General features: G+C 38.2%; 1 protein-coding gene across 2 annotated transcripts; it reads left to right on the top strand.

Moving 5' to 3' along the window:
• The first annotated feature begins 15,269 nt into the window (after positions 1-15,269).
• Positions 15,270-21,847, top strand: LOC107799932 (uncharacterized). Of its 2 annotated transcripts, none has more exons than XM_075222917.1 (5): positions 15,270-16,212; positions 16,847-17,304; positions 20,970-21,142; positions 21,254-21,320; positions 21,398-21,847. In XM_075222917.1, exons 1-5 carry the CDS (start codon positions 15,519-15,521, stop codon positions 21,434-21,436), a joined length of 1,431 nt encoding a protein of 476 aa, XP_075079018.1. In that variant the 5' UTR covers positions 15,270-15,518; the 3' UTR covers positions 21,437-21,847. The 2 variants fall into 2 exon arrangements, with proteins under 2 accessions (XP_075079018.1, XP_075079017.1); XM_075222916.1 differs by having other exon boundaries at positions 20,970-21,157.
• The last annotated feature ends 410 nt before the right edge of the window (positions 21,848-22,257 follow it).

Below are 22,257 nucleotides of genomic sequence, written 5' to 3'. Positions count from 1 at the left end.
TCCTTCTTCGCGAATGCGACCGCCCTCTCGCGTTTGCGTAGACCAAATTCAAAGCCTCTCCACTTTTTCCTTCGCGAACGCGGACAATTCCACGCAAACGTGATGCTTCTCCATACCAGGCTTTCACGAACGCGATACAACTCTTGCGAACGCATAGCACATGGGCCTGGGGTGCCCAACGACCTTATTCCTCTTCGCGAACGCGACCCCCGTCTCGCGTCCGCGATGCACATGAAGACTCCACCTTCGCGTTCGCGTCCTCTTCCTCGCGAACACGTAGAACAAAAATATCGTCATATAAAAACACCCTTCGCGAATGCGAGTCCCTGATAGCGAACGCGAAGAACAATTCGTCTGCAACAAAAACCAGCAAAAACTGTCAAGTCCAAAGTCCAAAATTGATCCGTTTAACCACCCGAAACTCACCCGAGGCCCTCGGGACCTCAACCAAACATGCCGACATATCCCATAACCTTATTCAAACTTGTTCCAACCTTTGGAACGCTCAAAGCAACATCAAAACACCAAAATCACATCAAATTCAACCCTAAGACTTTCAAGAACTTCCAAATTACGCTTTTGATAAAAAACCCAACCAAACCACGTCTGAATGACCTAAAATTTTGCACACTCATCCCAAATGACACAACGGAACTACTGCAACTTCCAGAATTCCATTCTGACCCCTATTTCAAAATCTCACCTATCGAACGGATAACGCCAAAATCTCACTTTCGCCAATTCAAGCCTGAACCTTCCACGGACCTCCAAAATGTATTCCGATCATGCTCCTAAGTCCTAAATCACCTAACGGAGCTAACCAAATCATAAAAATTTCAATCCGAGATCATATACAAACAAGTCAAAATTTGGTCAAACCTTTCAAATTTCAAGCTTCGAACTGAGAACTGTCCTTCCAAATTCATTCTGATTACCCTGAAAACCAAAACCAACGATTTACATAAGTCATAATAAATCACACGGGGCAAGTCATGCCCGAGAACTGGCGAGCAAAGTGCAAAAGCTTAAAATGATCGGTCAGGTCATTACATCTCCCCCACTTAAGCATACATTCGTCCTCGAACGTGCCTAGAGTTGTTCCAAAAACCATCAAATCGATGTGTAACCTTACCATGCACATACCCGGGGGTGATCCCATGTCACCCTATCTCATATAGATCCGATAACATAATGTAACTGAAATTTTCACAATCCAACCTAGCCCATAAACCTTAGAACCACATTTTCACTCCTGAAATCATCCACAAGATCAGAATCTCACATCTATACTCTGAATAAGCCCGAACAAGCTGTAATAACCCATACCTGCAGCCTCAGGTGCAATTACATGATATACCACATAACTCAAACACTTGTAGCGATAACTTCTAATCACAACAACTACACACAACACCCGAATACTGATAGAAAACCTCTTATCAACTAAAGTCTCCTTCCAACACTTTCATATACTGCTAATGATAAATGAAACATGCATTAAGCCATACCTATTTCTCAGATCAACCATTTATGAAGCCATTTCTCCTTTGGCAAAGACCATAGCAAATTTCTGAGCCGAACCTCGATATTATCCTTCCAACATACTGAAATCAAATCCGTTCGTATCCATTAAAGATCCCAACGATCTCATCTAATCTAACACAACTACTCTTGTGACATGACATATCAATACAGGCTAAAGCCACAACTTGTGCAATCCGCGTACCAATAAGCAACAATCTGAACATACTCAAATCATGAAAATGACTAAAATGAAAGAGTTGTACCACAAGCTCACCAGTACCACCACAACACAAGGATGAAACCCGTCACACAATGTAGAAACAGAATACTCGAATCTAACTCGAAAGGTCATACCTCCACATAACTTCGCTGCAATGCGCGACCCGATCCAAACACTGGTCTATATGAAACACCTCAAGTCACTCTGCTCGAAATTGATGACCATGCACAATTGATGTTTAGAACCAAAGCAAATCATCATAACCACGGTGAAGCAAATACATAACACCACACAAACCTGAAAGGACATAACCGATACGCCATCCGCTGAGCAATATCCAATACTCCTCCCTCTCGAGTTCCACTAGGAGACCCCAATAACACCGCACTACATATGCCTATAACCAACAAATCCCAATGCCTTGCAACACGGAAAGGTAACTCATAGATCTCCTCAGAACACTAATAGGTTCAATAACAATCGAATCACACATCCCTCAGCAATACAACTTGGAGCCAACCAAGCTGACTCAAGTTAGAACACACATGCACATTGGCCTGCCAACGAACTCCTTATCAAGGAAACCCTGAAGCTGCTCCTTCAACTCCTTTATCTCTGCCAGTGCCATACGATACGGTGCCCGGTATCAAATTAATACCAAAATCAACAACCTTGATTGGCAACATGCCCGACCACAAGAAACACATCTGAAAAGTCCCTCACCACTGGACCTGAATTACTGGGAGGAGTCTCTGCACTGACATCCATCACGAAAGCCCAGATAAGAAAGACAATCCTTCCTAGCCATCCGCTGGGTCTTCGAAATATAAAACCACCCTACTAGAACATAATCCGTCGAACCTCGCCACTCAATCCGTGGCATTCCCGGCATAGCCAACAACGTCGCCTTAACGTAATAGTCCAGAATAATACGACACGGAGACAACCAGTCTGTACCCAATATTACATCATAATCTAACATACCAAGCAGCAAAAGATCCACTCGGGTTTCCAAACCCCCAATAGTCACTATATAGTGCCGATATACGTGACCCACAACCACAACATAACCTATATATGAGAACTCCCAGTCTCCAACTCCATATAGCACATGAATCACCATATCCGATCCCAATTCCACCTGAATATGCAACACACCTCTAATACCCAAACATCCATGAGAGGTACTTCTATAATTCTTCTGTACCACCAAGCAAACTTAAATATCAGCAGTTGATCCAATAAGAGAGTGCTGCAATACTAATGAAGTACCGTCAACCGCAATTACATTGCCCTTTTTCTGAAACATATACCCCCGCCAGGTCACACCAATTAGTAATACCATTTCCTTAATCATCTGAAACTGCCCGTGCTGCCTAAGAATTTTATGACCTTCCTTTCAGAACCGAACCGTAACCTTACACATGTAAATATCAATCCTCCACAACATATCGCATATACCATAACATGAGAACTTCATATCCCTTCCGAGCCACAATCAACTATGTACTTAACTAGCCAAGAACTTTCCATTGATCCCATTCAAAAGAAAATCACTACACATCCCATGCTTCTCACACTCGTAGAAAATATGTATCTCTAACCGTGGTAGAAACCATCAAAAACTCTCTGAATTCCACTCACACAAGACTAAACCGTCAGGACTGAATCCTTCTAACTTAACTAAGCTACGCATGTCACTAAAACCCAAGGGCATCGCCGCGAAACACTTGTATAAACTCATTACCTCATAAGCATCCAAAGAGCTAATCCCATCCTTACCATACCGATCCAACCTACTACCAAGCTACCCCATCTATCCGAGTTCCTTCTAATTTACCTTCAACTTGATACTTCTTCTTGCTATAACACCACCATTCCTCAACCCAGATTCACCAGATGCGACCCAAGCATAAAACCATACCATCTAAGGCTCATAAGCCGATGAGTAATCTCTTAAATGTTTCCAAAAGCACCACGTTCAAAATACCTACCCCGAAGAGATTTCCTGCGAATCTTTAACCATTACCTTCCTAATACTGATATATAGAATCCCATAATTGATATAGAAATGACACAAGTTTTTGACACCCTCCAATGCAAACCTCAGTTTCTAGCCAATTATACAACTTGAAAATCTCCAATTATTGCACGCAAAATCTTAAACACCTTAGAACCATTCCCGAGAGTCATTCACTCTACTCAAACTGCAATTAACCTGATCAAACAAACCAAACAACATGTACCTCATTAGCACTCCGGCACCACAGAATGTGACCTCACCTTAATGCAACCCAACAATTTCCTACCCTATGCACCGAGCATCCTTTACCAATAACTACTTAAGACATTCCGCGATTCTCATACACCTATGAAGCATAACATAACCTTTGCCAAAATTTTCCTTTATTCGAGCCATCCTCGGTCTCAATCTCCATAAGCCATAATTGATTCACCCGTATGCCTAAAACTAGAACCAACATAGCACATAACCGTGCAATCAACTAATCAATAGCAGACTCCCCCACTTGGCTCAAAGCCATAGATCAAATCATACAATAACTCATAATGTATATACTCTATTACTGCCATAATACCGTAGTGAGATTAAATTCAATCCTTCATAATCTCGTGAAACACAGACCATCTGGTACTTTAAATCTTATGCAAATCTCGCATTCACCCTCGTAACAGTTAAACCCACTCTCTTAAGTGACCCAAATTTAAATTTCAACACATATAATTCACTTGTAAATGAGATCTTCTAACAGATAACATAAGGATCACACAACTTCAGAACATTCCGCAGGAGATAACCCCACCTACTTCGCCTCAAACTAACAGTTCTGTATACCTTCCACCGTCATAAACATTACGCAGTCACTTAATCTTCTTGAGTCTGAACTCATACCGCAACATGAAATTTACTTCACTCCCAGCTAGAAAACATGAAAAGATTCTTCACACACCCATAACTCGGGGCTATACCTCAAATCAAGATGAAAATCAAGTACCTAATAGTTCTTCCATCCTCCAGCAGACCCTTCTCGTCATTTCCAAATCATATGAATACACCTCGCAGTCATAACATACTCATCACGTAGCTATCCGGTCATTATTACCCTTAATAAGGACACAACAAAATATGTAGATCTAGAAGCACGTGCTCACGCAATCAACAACTCAGGGCTCAAGCTATAGGCAATATCTGGCCCCAAGTCCTCCAGACTAGCCCAACATCAACACACAAAGATCATATCTCGCCCCTTGATCGGGGAAATCACAAGCCATCGATGCACATCTGATACTGAGGGCTCATGTGCACATACGAACCTGTGGAAGGAATTCAAAGGGTTATATTTCAAGCTGAATCAATGACGCACGATAATAATTCAAGAATGTAAAGTTTTTCCTAAAGGTTCTGTAGCCTTCCGAGGATAAGTACAGATGTCTCTATACCGATCCGCGAGACTCTACCAAACCCGCTCATGACTTATGAGACCTATATAACCTAGGCTTTGGTACTAACTTGTCACGACCCCAACCGGACCCTGTCGTGATGGCGCCTCTCGTGAAGATAAGGCCAGCCGACACAATCCCCAAATTCATTTCAATAGTTTTAATAAGTCAATTTAAGCCTTTTTAATTAATCATATATTGCATAATGTAAGTTTAAAAGAATAGTGTAGAAATAGATACAGCACGTCATCGGGGTGTCACAAGTCACGAGCATCTACTAAGGTTTAAATACAACAGAAAGTCTAAAAATGTACTAAATACAGTCTAATGACATCAAGAGGGAGAAAAGCAGTGTTGCGGACGTCGGAAGCTACCTTGCTAAAATCCAATGACTCTGTCTCTGGTCAACCAATACCCACTACCGGGTGCCGAAATACCTGAATCTGCACCCAAGGTGCAGGGAGTAATGTGAGTACTCCGACTCAGTGAGTAATAATCATAAATAAAGGCTAAGAAGTAAGAAATCACGTAAGGCACATAACCGGCAATAAGGAAGCAGTAAAATCCAGTAAAAATAGTGAAGTAGTAAAGATGTGTAAAATCATTGAGTTCCGTTTAAACTTCATAAAATGCCTTTTTAACAATTAATCAAACAAATGAAAGGCAAATAGGAAAGATAAACACATAAAGGATCGCCCCACAGGCACAATGTCAACAAATCTACCCCTAAGGTAATATCTCAGAAACAAAACCAGCCCATCGGGCTATATCTCACATCACAATAGGTACCCGCGCTCACTGGGGGTGTGCAGACTCCTGAAGGGGCCCCTTACGGCCCAACCGCAATATCAAACCATCTCGTGGCATCATCACTAGGCTCTCGGCCTCATATCAACAAGCCACCTTGTGGCATACAAATCTCAGGCCCTCGGCCTCATAATCATAATCAATGTATCATTACTACGGCGTGCAGCCTGTCCCAAAGTATCCTCACAACACAGGCCCTCGGCCTTACTCAGTCAAAATCTCATAAGCCACTCGGGCAACAGTAAAACATGATGCTCAGCCCAAAATATTATTTGAAATATCATTTAATATGTTAAAACAGAGTAAACATGGCTGAGTTATGAAAATAGTAGAATATAGCATGACTGAGTACAAGTTTAAAGTCAAAACAATGAGGAAATATCAGTAAAAATTCCATAAGGGTTCAAATAGTTGGCACTAGGTCCAAATATGCATTCATCACAAAACATGATGATAACAAACAGTTTTCAATCAAATATGCGGTAAAACAATCATTCGGGATGGACTAAGTCACGATCCCCAACTGTGCACGACCCCACGCTCGTCATCTAGCATGTGCGTCACCTCAATATAGCACAACGATGTGCAATCCGGGGTTTCATACCCTCAGGACAACATTTACAATCATTACTCACCTCGATCCGGTCCAAACTCTAGCTCGCGATACCTTTTCCCTCACGAATCGACCTCCGGATGCTCCAAATCTAGCCACAATCAGTACATAACCATTAAAATATGCTAAGAGAACAAAGCCCACTCGAAAATATCCAATTTACATCAAAAAATCCCGAAATTACTCAAACCCGTCCCCCTTGCCCACGTCTCAGAATCCTATAAAAGTAACATCAATAGAATCCTCATCCTCTCACGAGTCTATGCATACCAAGAACATCAAAATTGGACCTCAATTGCCCCCTCAAATTCCCAATTTACACTCTCTAAATTCAAGCCATAATTTCCCAATTTTTGTCTTAAATTTTCACATATTTCATGATTAAACAAGTAAGAATCAACATAGGATCGAGTATAGAGTTAAAAAATCTTACCTCCAAATGTTTCCCTCCAATTCCCTCTTCAACCCTTCTCAAAAGCTCCAAAAATTGTTCCACAATGGAGAAAATAGACCAAAAATCACGAAACTCACTTTTAAACATTCTGCTCCAGGTAAATTTCCTTCTTCGCGAACGCGACCGCCCTCTCGCGTTCGCGTAGACCAAATTCATTGCCTCTCCACTTTTCCCTTCGTGAACGCGGACAATTCCACGTGAACGCGGACAATTCCACGTGAACGCGGACAATTCCACGTGAACGCGATGCTTCGCCATACCAGGCTTTCGCGAACGCGATACAACTCTCGTGAATGCATATCATATGGGCCTGGGGTGCCCAACGACCTTACTCCTCTTCGCGAACGCGACCCCCGTCTCGCGTCCGCGATGCACATGAAGCCTCCACCTTCACGTTCGCGTCCTCTTCCTCGCAAACGCATAGAAAAAAATATCATCACACAAAAACACCCTTCACGAACGCGGGTCCCTAACCGCGAACGTGAAGAACAATTAGACTGCAACAAAAACCAGCAAAAACTGCCAAGTCCAAAGTCCAAAATTGATCCGTTTAACCACCCAAAACTCACTCGAGGCCCTCGGAACCTCAACCAAACATGCCAACATATCCCATAACCTCATTCAAACTTGTTCCAACCTTCAGAACGCTCAAAACAACATCAAAACACCAAAATCACATCAGATTCAAGCCTAAGAATTTCAAGAACTTCAAAATTATGCTTTTGATCAAAAACCCAGCCAAACCACGTCCGAATGACCTGAAATTTTGCACACACATCCCAAATGACACAATGGAGCTACCGCAACTTCTGGAATTCCATTCCGACCCCTATTTCAAAATCTCACCTATCGACCGGAAAATGCCAAAATCTCACTTTCGCCAATTCAAGCCTAAACCTTCCACGGACCTCCAAAATGCATTTTGATCATGCTTCTAAGTCCCAAATCACCTAATGGAGCTAACCAAATCATAAAAATTTCAATCCTAGATCATATACAAACAAGTCAAAATTTGGTCAAACCTTTCAAATTTCAAGCTTCGAACTGAGAACTGTCCTTCCAAATTTATTCTGATTACCCTTAAAACCAAAACCAAAGATTTACATAAGTCATAATATATCACACAGGGCAAGTCATTCCCGAGAACTAGCGAGCAAAGTGCAAAAGCTCAAAACGACTGATCGGGTCGCTACATCCACACCTTCGCGAACGCGGGAGCATCATCGCGACCGCGAAGCACAACTCAGTTGCTTCACCTAGATGCTCTACGCGAACGTGAGACACCTCTCGCGAACGCGATGAAGGTTTTCTCTACAACACAACAGCAGAAAATCTACAACTTCTCTAAGTCCAAAAATGACCCTTTGAGCATCCAAAACACTCGAGGCCCACGAGACCTCAACCAAACATGCCAACCAATCCTAAAACATCATACGAACTTAGTCCAACCCTGGAATCACATCAAACAACGCTAAAACCATGAATCACCCTCCAATCCAAACCTAAAGAACTTGAAATTTCAAAAATCCTACAACGATGCCGAAACCAACCAAACCAAGTCCGGTTGACCCGAAATTTTGCATACAAGTCATATTCAACACTACGGAGCTATTTCAACTTTTGAAATTGGATTCCAACCCTGATATCAAAATCTCACTATCGATCTGGAAACTTCAAAAATTCAACTTTCGGCATTTTAAGCCTAAATAAGCTACAGACCTCCAAAATACAATCCGGACACACCCTTATGCCCAAAATCACCCAACGGAGCTAACAGAACAGACGGAATTCCATTACGAGGCCATCTTCACACTGCTCCAACTATGGTCCAAATTCTAAAACTTAAACTCTCATTTGGGGACTAAGTATCCCAAAACACTCCGAAACTCAATACGAATCCTCTCGGCAACTCACAATAGTAGAAACAAATACGAGAAACGTAGTTAATAGGGGATTGAGGCGTTAATTCTTAAAACAACCGACCGATTCGTTACAACACAACATCAAATGGGAAAACCTCTTTGAATTTTGTTTTTGGAACATCTGCCTAACTGAGAACAATAAATTGTTTAATAAAATATAGATCCTATTTCATCCCACATTACCATTAACAAAGTTGTTGAATACTACTATGTGATAGAAAAAATATAATGGAGCCTAGAGAACTACTATCCAATTGAAGTGTGATCCTCATGGTACAGGAATGTTAAAGTTGAATACGAATGATTCCACTCTAGGCAATATAGGAGTAGGATTATATCATGGTGGGTTATATGAGAAACATTCCTCACACAACAATGAGAATTATTTCATGGTGGGTTATACGAAAAGCATTCCTCACACAACGAACACCCAAACAACATTACTAGCTCTCATGCATGGTTTGGAGCTTGCTTTAGACCAAAATCTAGTACCCATAGAATTGTTTCTGACTCATTAGAGGTTATCAAAATAATTAGTAATGGACATTTCCCTTATAACACCATTATTTTTTAATGCAGATCATTGATGGCACATATGAAAAATCCAAATGTCAGCAATAGATACAAGGAGCAGAATTTGGAGGTAGATCTCCTCGTTAAAAAAAGCTGAACAATTATATATATATATATATATATATATATATATATATATATATATATATATATATATATATATATATATATATATTCAGTTGTTTGAAGTCTAGAGTAGCTTCATATGATGTATTATGACTTGTATGAATTGTTAGTTTTGGTTTTCAGGTGATATATATATATATATATATATACACACACACACATACACACACATATAAAAAAACTTACTGGTTTTGTAACGATCGAATCAATTGTGCTCGTTCAGCTGTTTGAAGTCTTGAGTAGCTTCATATGATGTATTATGACTTGTGTGAATTGTTGGTTTTGGTTTTCAGGTGATTCAGGATCGATTCGAAAAAAGGATTCTCATGTTAGAAGCTTTGAGTTGGAAGAGTTAACCAAGTTTGACTTTTGCGTATTTGACCTCGAATTAGAGTTTTGATGGTTCCGTTAGGTCAGAGTGGTGATTTTGGACTTGGGCATATGCCCGGATTTATATTTGTATGTTTCTTGAAGGTTTGGGTGTTAATAGGCGAAAGTTGGAAACTTGGAGTTTTGAAATGTTCATAAGTTTGACCGGAAGTTGACTTTAATGATATCGGGTTCAAATTTTGGTTTTGAGAGTTGGAATAGCTTCGTTATGTTATTTGGAACTTGTGTGCAAAATATAGGTCATTCCTAGTTAATTTGGTATGGTTCGGCACAAAATTTGAAAGTTAAAAGTTCAAAAGTTTAGTAAGTTCGATTTGAGGTGCGATTCATAGTATTGATGTTGTTATGCATGAATTGAAATCTAGAGTAAGTTTGTATTATCTTATGGGACTTGTTGCTATATTCGGGTGGGGTCCCAAGAGGCTTAGGTGAGTTTTGGTACCAGATTTGCTTTTGGGCAGCTATGGTGGTAAGCAATTATTGTTATGAGTATCTGAGTGATGTGGTATATCACATGATTATATCTTGGGTCATGGTTATGGTTTAACACATCTTGTTCGTACTTATACAGTGTGTAGATATTAGATTCGGGTCTTTTAATGAATTTCGGGTGTTAGAAACCGGGTTCTAAGGTGTACAGACTAAGGTTGAAGTAAGGATATCTAGTTAGGTTGTGTTGGAATGCTTATATGGAGCGGGGTGACTTGGGATCACCCCTAGGTATGTGCATGATAAGGTTACACAGTGATTTGATGGCCTTAGAATAACTCCTAGCACGTTCGAGGACAAACATATGTTTAAGTGGGGGAGGATGTAATGATCTGACCAGCCGTTTTGAGCATTTGCATTCCGTTCAACTGTTTTGAGGTCTCGAGTATCTTCATATAACGTATTATAACTTGTGTGAATCGTTGGTTTTGGTTTCAAGTGATTCGGGAGAAAGATTCTCATGTTAGAAGCTTTGAGTTGGAAGAGTTGACCAAGTTTGACTTTTGCATATTTGACCCCATATCAGAGTTTTGATAGTTCCATTAGATCTAGGTGGCGATTTTGGACTTGGGCGTATGCCGAATTTGCATTTGGATGTTTCTTGAAGGTTTTGGCATTAAATGGAGAAAGTTGGCGACTTGGAGTTTTGGGATGTTCATAAGTTTGACCGAAAGTTGAATTTGATGATATCGGGTTTGGATTTTGGTTCCAAGAGTTGGAATAGCTTCATTAAGTCATTTGGAACTTGTGTGAAAAATTTGAGGTCATTCCGAGTTAATTTAATATTGTTCGGCATGAGATTTGAAAGTTGAAAGTTCAAAAGTTTAGTAAGTTTGATTTGAGGTGTGATTCGTAGTTTTAATATTGTTATACGTGATTTGAAGCCTCGAGTAAGTCCGTGTTATGTTGTGGGACTTGTTGGTATATTCGGACGAGGTTTTGAGAGACTCGGTTGAATTTCGAATTGATTTCGGATCCTTCTCCTCATGTTTGGCTAGTTGATTCTCTACTTGTTCTAGTGTTCTAGGCCTTCTTCGCGATTGCGAAGGAAAGGACGTGATCACGTAGGGTATTGGGGAGTTGTTGGTTGTTTCTTCATCATGTTTGCGAGAGGTGAAGAGCATTCACAAAAGGCTGAAGGGTTGTTACATCGCGTTCACATGTGAAGGTTCGCGATCGGGGAACAACTGGGAGCTAGGGACTTCCTTCTTCACGTTTGCGTGGTTGCAGATGTGTTCGCGTAGTGTTGGTGCCTGTGTTCATCGAGTTCGCAATGGTAGTGCCGCGAACACGAAGCATATTTTTGGCTGAGTTCTTTTCTGTGCATCGGGATCGCGTGGGTGCAACTGTGATCACGTAGAGTACCATTGGACAGAGCACATAAGTACTCTATTTCAGACCTTTGAGTTATTTTATCACATTTTGAGTTGGGGAGCTCAGAGTTGGGCGATTTTCACCACAAGGATTGGGGTAAATGTTCTCTACTTGGTTTTGATTATATTTTATGAATCTATCTTCGATTTTGGTATCTGGATTATGATTTTTAAAGAGAAATTAGGGGGGAGGGGGAGGGGGGTTTGTCTAAACTTTCCTAAAGTGAAGTTTTGGATTTTGAATATCAATTCGGAGTCGGATTTGAGTAAAATTAGTATGGTTGGACTCGTAATTGAATGAGTTGTCAGATTTTGTGAGTTTTGTCAGGTTTCATGGTGAGGGCCCGGGTTTGAGTTTTTCGTTGACTTTGAGTAAATGTGTAAAGATTCAACCTTTATCGATTGGGTTTGCTTCCGATAGCATTATTTGATGATTTTGAGTTGCTTTTGGCTAGTTTCGAGCCATTCGGAGAATGATTTGGGCGGGATGCACTTTTAGTGTATCGATTTGGCTTGTTTGAGGTAAGTGTCTTGACTAACTTTGTTGGATGAATTTTTTCTACTAATTGCTATTATTTGCTATATGTGGGGGTGTTACATATGAGGCGACGAGCGTATATGCATGTGTCAGGGTTAATCATGCTCGGGGGATAAATTATACGATCAATTGTGCCTTGTAGAATTACGTGACCTTCTTATTTTATGTCTTACTTGACTTCTAGATTATCAAGAATATGAAATTAAATGCTAGAAATCAAGTTTTAGCTTATAATAACTTAATTAAAATTTGACGAATTTTGTGAGACTATTGATGTGTTTAATTCGGTCATCACTATGCTTAATCACTAATACATCGCTACGACTGTTATTCTTGAGCTATTAGATTCTATACTTGAGTTGAAGATTATTTTTGAGACTTGTTGAAATACTTGGACAATAAAGTCCTTGAGGTTTATTGAATTGTTATTGGCTTGAAAGTTGGGATTGATGTTCATTTGGAATATTCGTTTAATCACTCTCCTTGATGTTATTCATGCTTCCTACCTTACTTGTCATTGTTATACATATAATTGGTGAGGAAGAGTGTAAAGCATGGAGGGTGATGCCGTGCAAGTGCATATACATTATCATGTGAGGAAAAGTATAAAGCATGAAGGATGATGCCGTGCCATTTTAGTTATATTATCATGTGAGGATGAGAGTAAAAGCGCGAAGGGTGATGCTGTGCCATTTTATTTACATGATCATGATCTCATTTACATTATCATGTGAGGATGAGAGTAAAAGCACGAAGGGTGATGCCGAGCTATTTCATTTACATTATCATGTGAGGATGAGAGTAAGAGCACGAAGGGTGATGCCGTGCCATTTCATTTACATTATCATGTGTTCATGGCACGGAGGATTTTTTCATGCAGGAGAGGACGAGGGGCATGCATTATGTTGTGATATCTTTTCTTTGTGTATACATTCATGCCTTTACCTTGAGCTGATATTGTTGCACCTATGTTTTCTATGTGACTTGTCGTTGCTGTTATGTCTTTGTCCTCTATCTCAATTATTGTTGTGTTGTCCATGCCTTCCATCTGTTTAACTTGCAAATATCAGGTTTTTCTTCTTGTTGTTCATTCATGTCATTTCTCATTTGTTGCACTTTCGTATAAGCCTTCTACCATATTAGTTATTTATACCTTCTATTTGTTAGCTCATGAAGATCATGCTTTCCCTCTTGTTTGTTATATCCATATTTAGGCCTTCTACCATGTTAGTTAGTGAAATTTATTTTCTTCTTTCCTAATTGATGTCATTACTTTTATGCCTTCTACCTAGTCTATTACCGTTGTCCATATGTACTTCCGTGTTCGTTAATTGCTACCTGTGTATTTCCCTCTTAGTCATTACTGTTATTAGCATTCTTTCACCTGGTTGGCACTGTTATACGCATATTTAGTAAGGATAAGATAAGTGCACGAAGGGTGTTTCCGTGCCATTCGATTTGATATCTTGAGTACATTTCTCACACTATGAAAGTTATGGATTTACTATCGTGGTTTGTTGGTTATCGTTCTAAGAAAAGGATCGGTCATGATATTGAGGATATTAAATCGTGGTTTCTTGTAGTAATCATTTACTGCTTCGCATAATTGTTTCTTGTATTCTTTTCTGTTATGTTCTAGCATTGTTCTATAGCTAATCTACTGCACATATTATATAAATGAATATCTTTTAACTAAAATTCCTCGTCACTACTTAATCGAGGTTAGTCAAGATACTTATTGAGTACATGAGGTCGGTTGTATTCATACTGCACTTCTGCACCATGCGTGCAAATTTTTGGAGCTGGAGTCAATGTATATGGGGTGCTGGCATTGAAGATATACTTGCGTTCCGGTTATAGCTGCCACTTGTCCTTGGTAGCTTTAGATTTTGCTAATCTGTTTATATAAACTTCAAACAGATGATGTATTTATTTGTACTAGTTTTTGTAAATTCTAAGTTTTAGAAGCTCATGATTTGTATTACCGGTCCTTGGGTTATTTGTAAATTCTTATAAATCTCATTTGGATTGTATTGACTGTTAGTTGGCTTACCTAGCAGATCGAGTCAGGTGACATCACGACTAGTGAATTTTGGGTCATGACACGTTTAGAGCAAGATATCGCCTAAATTTAGAATCTATAACATATTCTTTGGACAAATGGGTAATTTATGCGTTTCCTCGTGACATACATTAAGAGCCTGTTTGGAAAGCCACCTACGAATTGGATTTGAGTATGATTGGGTGTAATTACACAGTTTGGCATGTTTGTTTGACCAAGTAATTACTTTGTCAGCAGGAATTGAATGTAATTGAAGGGGTGTAATTACACTCGCCAATTCTCAAGTGGAGGTGAGAATTTGTGGTAATTACATTGTGTAATTACAAGGTTACTTTTTAATTTCTTTCCCTTTTGTTTTTATTTTAATTTATTTTATTTATAACTTTTTATTTCCATTATTTTAATTTCTTTTATTTGTTTTTTATTTCTCTACCTTTACTTTTTGTGTAACATGTAATTGTTAATATTTTATTATTTATATATTTATTTATTTATTTATTCTATTTTTTTGAAATGACACGTCCTAATATTAAAAATAATGAGTCATTAACAAACTTGACATATAATTGTTGAATGTGGTTATAAACTTATTAAATCAGTGATTAATAATTAAAAAATCAGTGATTAATGTTTGACACATATTGGTTTGTGTCTTTGTGATAATGCCAAGTCAATTGAAAAAGTGGCACTTGAAATAGTAATTTGTAAAACTTTCCCGTTAACTTCGAACCGGCGGGCACGTAACTGAATCCTCACTCGAGAAACCCTAGAATTTCCGTTTTCATTCTGGAATTTTCTGCCCTTGCCCGCTCGCCATTGCAGTCAAGCATTCAACAATTTACCGCGTGTCAAAAGTTTAGTTTAGAATTCTGGTGTAGTTCTAATCCCTTAAAATAACCCTTTCATTGAATTAACAGTTAGTTGAAAAAAAAAAATTAATTGTTGGGGTTTTATTTCATGTTTTACCAATGGATATGGACATATCACGTTGGATTTTGGAGTTTATTCTTTGGCAACCTCTCGAAGACACCATCTTTAACGCTCTAATTGGCGTTCTTCCTCTTCCTAACGAAGATTCTCGGCTCAAGAAGGCCCTAATCCTCCGAAAAATACAGTCCGAGATTTCGAATGGGTCCGTTTCTGAGAAAATCCTCGAATTTTTCGAGGTAATGGAAGAACTGTATACTCAAGAAGGAATTGAATCTTCAGAAGCAATGAAAGCCGCTTATTGTGCGGTGGCAGTGGATTGTACAGTGAGGTTTTTGAATAATAAAAGTGAAAAAGTGAATTACTTTGAAGCAGTAAAGAGGATATGGAAACAGAGGATCAATAAATTGGAGAAAGTGGAGAATGTGGGCGTGGTATCGGAAGAATTATGGAAGTGGAGGGATGAGATTGAAGCTGCGTTATGGGAAGACAGGCGTTGCCAAAATGTGATAATGCGGAGTAAAAGCATTTCAGCTGTTGTGGCAGTGAAGGTTTTTGTTAAAGAAGCTAAGGAGAGAATTGGGCCTCCTTTTCTCGAGGTTGTAGCGGAGACTTTGAGGCGCGATGATGCAGTGAAGGCTTATTTAGGTTTGGAAAACAAAGAAGAGCGTGGTGAGAGGATAGAGAGTTTATCAATCGCGGGTCAGGACTTGACTTGTTGTAACCATGATAAAGGTAATCTTGACACTATGGATGTATATGGCAAATATGTTGGGGGTTGCTCTTCTAAAAAAGTGTTGGAGGTTGATATGTTACATTGTTTTATTACAGTATCTATGGACATGCATATATGTGTGTCTTAGGTTGTTATATGACTAAATGTTTCTGTACAGTATGACAACACCTACGCTTGGATTATAAACCAGTTGGGCTTGGTTATACGAATTTTCTATACACATTCTGCTTTGTTTGGGTCCATTTCGTTCAATTTGTCAGCAATATGATGCAAAAATACTTTGCCTGCCCACACCATATGTAATTTCCTGTACTTTGATTGCTGCTCTACTTCAGTGGGTGGTTGTAACTTCCAGATTCTGGTGTTAAAAGCTATGTTGCTCGGACTCTCCAAAAATTGTCGCCGGATGTGTGTCGGATCCTTCAAAAGTAGTGCATTTTTGGAGGATCGCACACGGGTGTGACAACAACTTTGGAGAGCCCCTGCTAAAAGGTTGAATTTTGTTGTATCTTAATTATTGTGTAGTCCATATGGTCACCCTTATGGAGGGAAAGACAATACAATTCTAAACATTTTGTATGTTGGACTTGGACATATATTAAATCAATTAGGTTATGTATCTACTCCTTGCAGAGGCAAACAAGAGAAATGCATTGCGTAAGCGCAAGCATGTTGCTTTCAAGCGCACAAGAGGAACAACACCAGCTGGAGTTTGCAAAGGTGTCAAAATTGCTGATTCTGCTGAGCCGGGAGTTGAGGCATCACGTGTAGAGGAAGATTTACTGCATACTCCGAAAATTGACATAGCACAGGAAGCACTAAAGTTGAGTTCCTTGGAGTTGCGTGCAGGGGTGAAGGACCCTCTCCCTGAGGCACTGGAACTAGCTGAGGCTCTGATGTCCTTGGGCAGGGATAGTAGTGCTCAGCAACCTGCAGAAAATGAAAACGGAAGAGCCCCTCATCTTGTGGTTGATAGTAATGGAGTGGTTCAAGCTAATGGCGGGAATGAAGATGACCAGCTCATTGGTCTTCAAAATGCTGCACCCAAGCCAAGCATAATGGCTCGAAACAGCACTGCTCATACATTTGAGGTATATACTAACGTTTTTTTTTTTGTCTTTTGTGGCGTAGAATTAATTGATTAGAATGTGTTTCCTATCCCATTTAATGCATGATCTCTTATGTAGGCTATTAAATGTGTATACGTGATTGTAGAATACAATATGGATATATTTAGTATCACCCTGTACTGAAATATCTTGAAGATGACTTATGCAAAATGTTAAGGAAGACATTTTTGTACATATGATGCAAGATGGTCTGGTATAAATCGATCAACTACGTCTCTATCCTGAATTAGTTGGGTATGAGTTTTCTATATTCATCCTGCTATAATCAGATCAAATATTCAAAGGAGTCACTATTATTAGATCTGTACTGGCTGTCAACCTACTCAATCCTCATTTTTACTAGGCCAAAGTGGAATTATTATTTATTAATGAATTTATTTATAGTGATAAAGAAAATCCTTCGAGATTTCATGAATGTGACAATTGATAGCAGGGCCTTTATTTAGACTTGTGCTAGGCTACATTCCGATAAAGCGTTGTTGATTGATGTATCCATGAAGTGTGTTAGCTTTATTTTTCCCTGGACAAAGTTTTAGAATAGGATTTGCTTAAATGGAAACTTAAGGACATATGTTACCATATCCTTGGTTAAAGTTCAAGGAAGAGAAAGAAATAGAAGAAAAGCAGACTCCTAGTGATAACCCCTACCGATTTATAAGGTAGGGGTAAGGTCTACGTATACACTACGCTCTCCAGATCCCATTTATGGGATTACATTAGGTTTGTTGTTGTTGTTGTAGTAGTTGTCTGATGAACTCTGTATTAAACAAATACTAGCTGGAAATAGTAGTGTTTTCATGTATGATGCTGCTTATGACAAGAATTCTTCATATCCTCATAATGAAGATGGAAACTAAAAACAAATATCCTTCGTTTACTTACAGCTGTTAATCAGACTTGTCTTTTAATATCGTTCTCCTCTTTACATCATGCAAGGAGAACATTACTTTTACTCTCTCCGGTCTACAATTAGTGACCAATTTGCTTTTGGCACACCCATTATTCGGTTAAGAGTCTAATTTGCGCATCTACTATCATAAATAGGTCTTATTTATCCTCCGTTTAAGTTTTCTATCAAAAATATCCCTACAGTTATACATTAGGGTCATATTTACTCTTACACGTTAAAAACACCATCCCTTCTTTTAAAATCCACTCGGCATCTCCCTATTGGACTAACTGACCCACCCCATTTTTTTAATTTAGACCCGCCCGATCCCAGCAACAAACTACACCCATCTATTGGTTTGGTTTTGGTTTTGTATTTTAAAAATCCAATCAAATTTGGTTTGGTTTTGGTTTTAATAAAAAAATAACCGAAAAAATCGAACCAAACCAATTATAAAAGTAGTTATTAGAATTTATTATTACACGTATATATATGTATATTTTTATATAATGTTTCTAAAATTTTATGGTACATATTAGTCCGCCCCATTTTAGTCTAGTTCTTTATTGTTTGTTACTATAATAATCTAATTATTTGCCTTTACATTCTAGAAAAAAAAAAAGAACTGGACTAAAATGGGGCGGGTGAATCGATTTTTAATTACGCCAATGTTAATGAAATGTCAGGGAGAAACGTAAGTTTATCAGCCAAAAGTGAAAAATAAAAAGAGAATTGTTGTCCATTTTAGCAGTCAGATTTGGCATTTGTCTTCTTACGGAGACATATCTCAGTGTCATGAGTCAAATAATTAGATTGTTATAACAACAAAGAACTAGACTAAAATGAGGCGGACTAATATGCACCATAAAAATTTAGAAACTTTATATAAATATTATATATATATATATATATATATATATATATATATATATATATATATAGATTAATAAATTTAAATAGGTATTTCTATAATCAGTTTGTTCGATTTATTTCGGTTATTTTTTTATTAAAACCAAAACCAAACCAAATTTGATCGGATTTTTAAAATACAAAACCAAAACCAAACCAATGGATGGGTGTAGTTTTGTTGCTGGGATCGGGCGGGTTTGAATTAAAAAAATGGGGCGGGTCAGTTGGTCCAATAAGGGGATGCCAAGTGGATTTTAAAAGAAGGGATGGTGTTTTTAACGTGTAAGGGTAAATATGACCCTAATGTATAACTGTAGGAATATTTTTGATAGAAAACTTAAACGGAGGATAAATAAGACCTATTTATGATAGTAGAGGGGCAAATCAGACCCTTAACCGTTAAGGAAATACAAAATTCTAGACAAGAATAGTTAGTGTGACTAAACTACCCTTAATTAAATGTTGCAGCATAGTTAATGTGAGGAGTAAAAGATTTTTAGGGATACATACATAAGGGTAATGTTGGAAAAATAAATTGAATTTTTTCTTGATTATATAAATGAATACTTATTTTGGACCAAAATAAAAAAGCAAATTGGTCACTTATTGTGGACCGGAGGGAGTAGTAAATAAGCATGCAGGAAAGTTTTGGATAGTTCATGCGACATTATCAACCAGTTACTAACCAAGGGGGAAAGTAGTCTTTAAGTCTCATCTCCAAGTGAGTTTGGAGCGAAATCTCTTATTATTAAGCTAAACAATCTGTAAATTGATTACGTAATCCCTTGAACTTTTTCTTTTTAATTATGTAACCCTTCAACCTTCCAGATTTTCCTTGTAATGGCACTTGATCAAGCTAACAAGAACCTCATCCAACTCTTTAACTTGTTAACTTCTTCTCATTCTACCTCCTATAATCTGTATTGTATCTTCCTTGATTCTGCCCCAAACTAGCTTTGATGCATGAAACTCTGATTTATCCCTAGCTGCATGCTATAATTCATCATGGTGACTGAGGAACTGTAAGCATGATAACAACCTTTTTATTGTTCATTTTTTTGTCAATTCCTAGTATTTTCTATTGGGCTGGGAGAAGTTGGGCGGTGGGGTGGAGGGGGGGGGGGTTCTGAATCATTTAAATATTAGTGCATGATATTAGTATTTTATTTTAGCAAGGATTATTCCACCTTATCTTGAATTATCATTTTGCTCATGAATATCTTTGCTACTTGTACTATTTGTGACGCTTGGTACTGTTGATGATACCATAGTAATGCTATAAATGTTTCAGACAGAGAACCCAAACAGGCTCCGTTGGCATAGCCTAGAAACTAAATGGCTCTTTTTTTTTTAATAACGGTGATCTCCGAGCTAGCTTACGCTCATCTCGACTATTCCACAAGGTACCTGTTGTCTCCTACCATACAAGTACCGGATAACTCTGCCTATCAAGGCTTAGGTGAATTGGAAGAAATCACGGCTTGTTTTTTGCATCGGGTGAGAAGAAACTAAATGGATCTTTTGTCAAATCATAAGTTAGATCAGAGGTTTCTGTAGCTTTTGTTTTGGCAAAGGATCTGTGCCGTAATTAGGTAGAGATATGATTTTTTGCCGTTCATTTGACAATGTACAAATTTCTTGAACTGTGTTATTGAGGTCCTTAGAAGAGAATCCTGGTAGATTATCTGGAGTCATTTGGATATGAGAACTAGAAATGTTTGGAATTTATTGCTGAAAAAGTTTGTTCTTGTTTTGGAAATTATTATAAAATGATACAGGATTGGCAGTTTAATTTTTACTTATGAGAACAATTTCTTAAATGTAACAGTGGAACGATTCAATCGATAACTTAAGCGAAGGATCACCAAGTAGTGGGAGGAGGTTTATGTTACCTACCCCCAGGAGGACGAAGGTTTTCCCCTTGAAGAAGTATGAATTTAAAAAAGTTACAAAGAGGAGGAAATCCAAGAGATGGAGTACGATTGAAGAAGAAACTTTGAGGTCTGGTGTGCAGAAGTATGTATTTACTTGAATCTATTCTATAGAAGTTTTTCATGGTATAGAAATATGGGCACAAGTTTATCTCTTAATTTATGTGTTTTTCTCTTGAAGGTATGGTGTCGGAAACTGGAGGCTGATCTTTGATACTTATCATGAAATATTCGAAGATAGGACTCCGGTAAGTGCATTTCATATTAATCTTATAACACAATATATAATACTCCTACATATGAAGCCTCGGACATTTTTGTTCAGGGTGACTTGAAGGACAAATGGAGAAACTTGACATCCTAGCGAGAAATTTGAAGAGATCTGGTAATGTATGGACGTCCCTTTTTTCTTAGGATGTAAATTAACTTTTTCATCGTGTAAATGCAAGCTGCGTTGAGGGATCTTGCTTGATGTATTGTATACTATAGATGAACTTTGATGTTTGACATGTTGTCCCTCTAGACAAAGCTGTGGAACATGTTTGTATTAGTGGATATGATGTAAATAGAGTTGTCATATTTAGGGTAATCAGTAGAAGAGCTTTGAGAAAATAGCTGATAGATGTGGCTCACAATTTTGTCATGGACCTCAAAATACTCTTCTACATTTCAGATGACTGCGTTGTCAACTACACGTTGCACTTTGATGTAATCAACTTGTTTTATGAATTCGAAAACACACCAGGGCTCCTCTGTTGTCTTCATTTTTAAGGCATTATTAATTGTGTTTTTGGTATGTGGTATCGCAGTATTTGTTTAGTAAATAATTCATTAGTTGCAATTTAGACTTCATGTTTGAGAATCAAATTATTTGTCCTTTGGTCATTGACTGTGAGCTGCAACTGGAACACTTGCCTTGCAGTGCTTATCTGTCCCAATATTTTAAAAGGCGGGGACGTGAGGCGAGACGTAAGCCCTGAGACATGGGGCGTAAGTCCCACGGATCTTTAAATATTATTAATTCTAAGAATTTTAAGATAGCATAAAATAAAAAATAATTATGAAAATTACATTAAAATCACAAAATTATAACAAATAATCTATTTAATTATTTATGAATTATAATTCAACTATGAATAATAGGAAAACTATAACATATATCATAATATGCAAATTAGCTACAAA

Source organism: Nicotiana tabacum, chromosome 10, assembly GCF_000715075.1.
Source record: "Nicotiana tabacum cultivar K326 chromosome 10, ASM71507v2, whole genome shotgun sequence".
NCBI classification, from domain to species: Eukaryota; Viridiplantae; Streptophyta; class Magnoliopsida; order Solanales; family Solanaceae; genus Nicotiana; species Nicotiana tabacum.
Note: the sequence above shows the minus strand (reverse complement) of the source record. Positions and strands in the feature narration are given on the sequence as shown.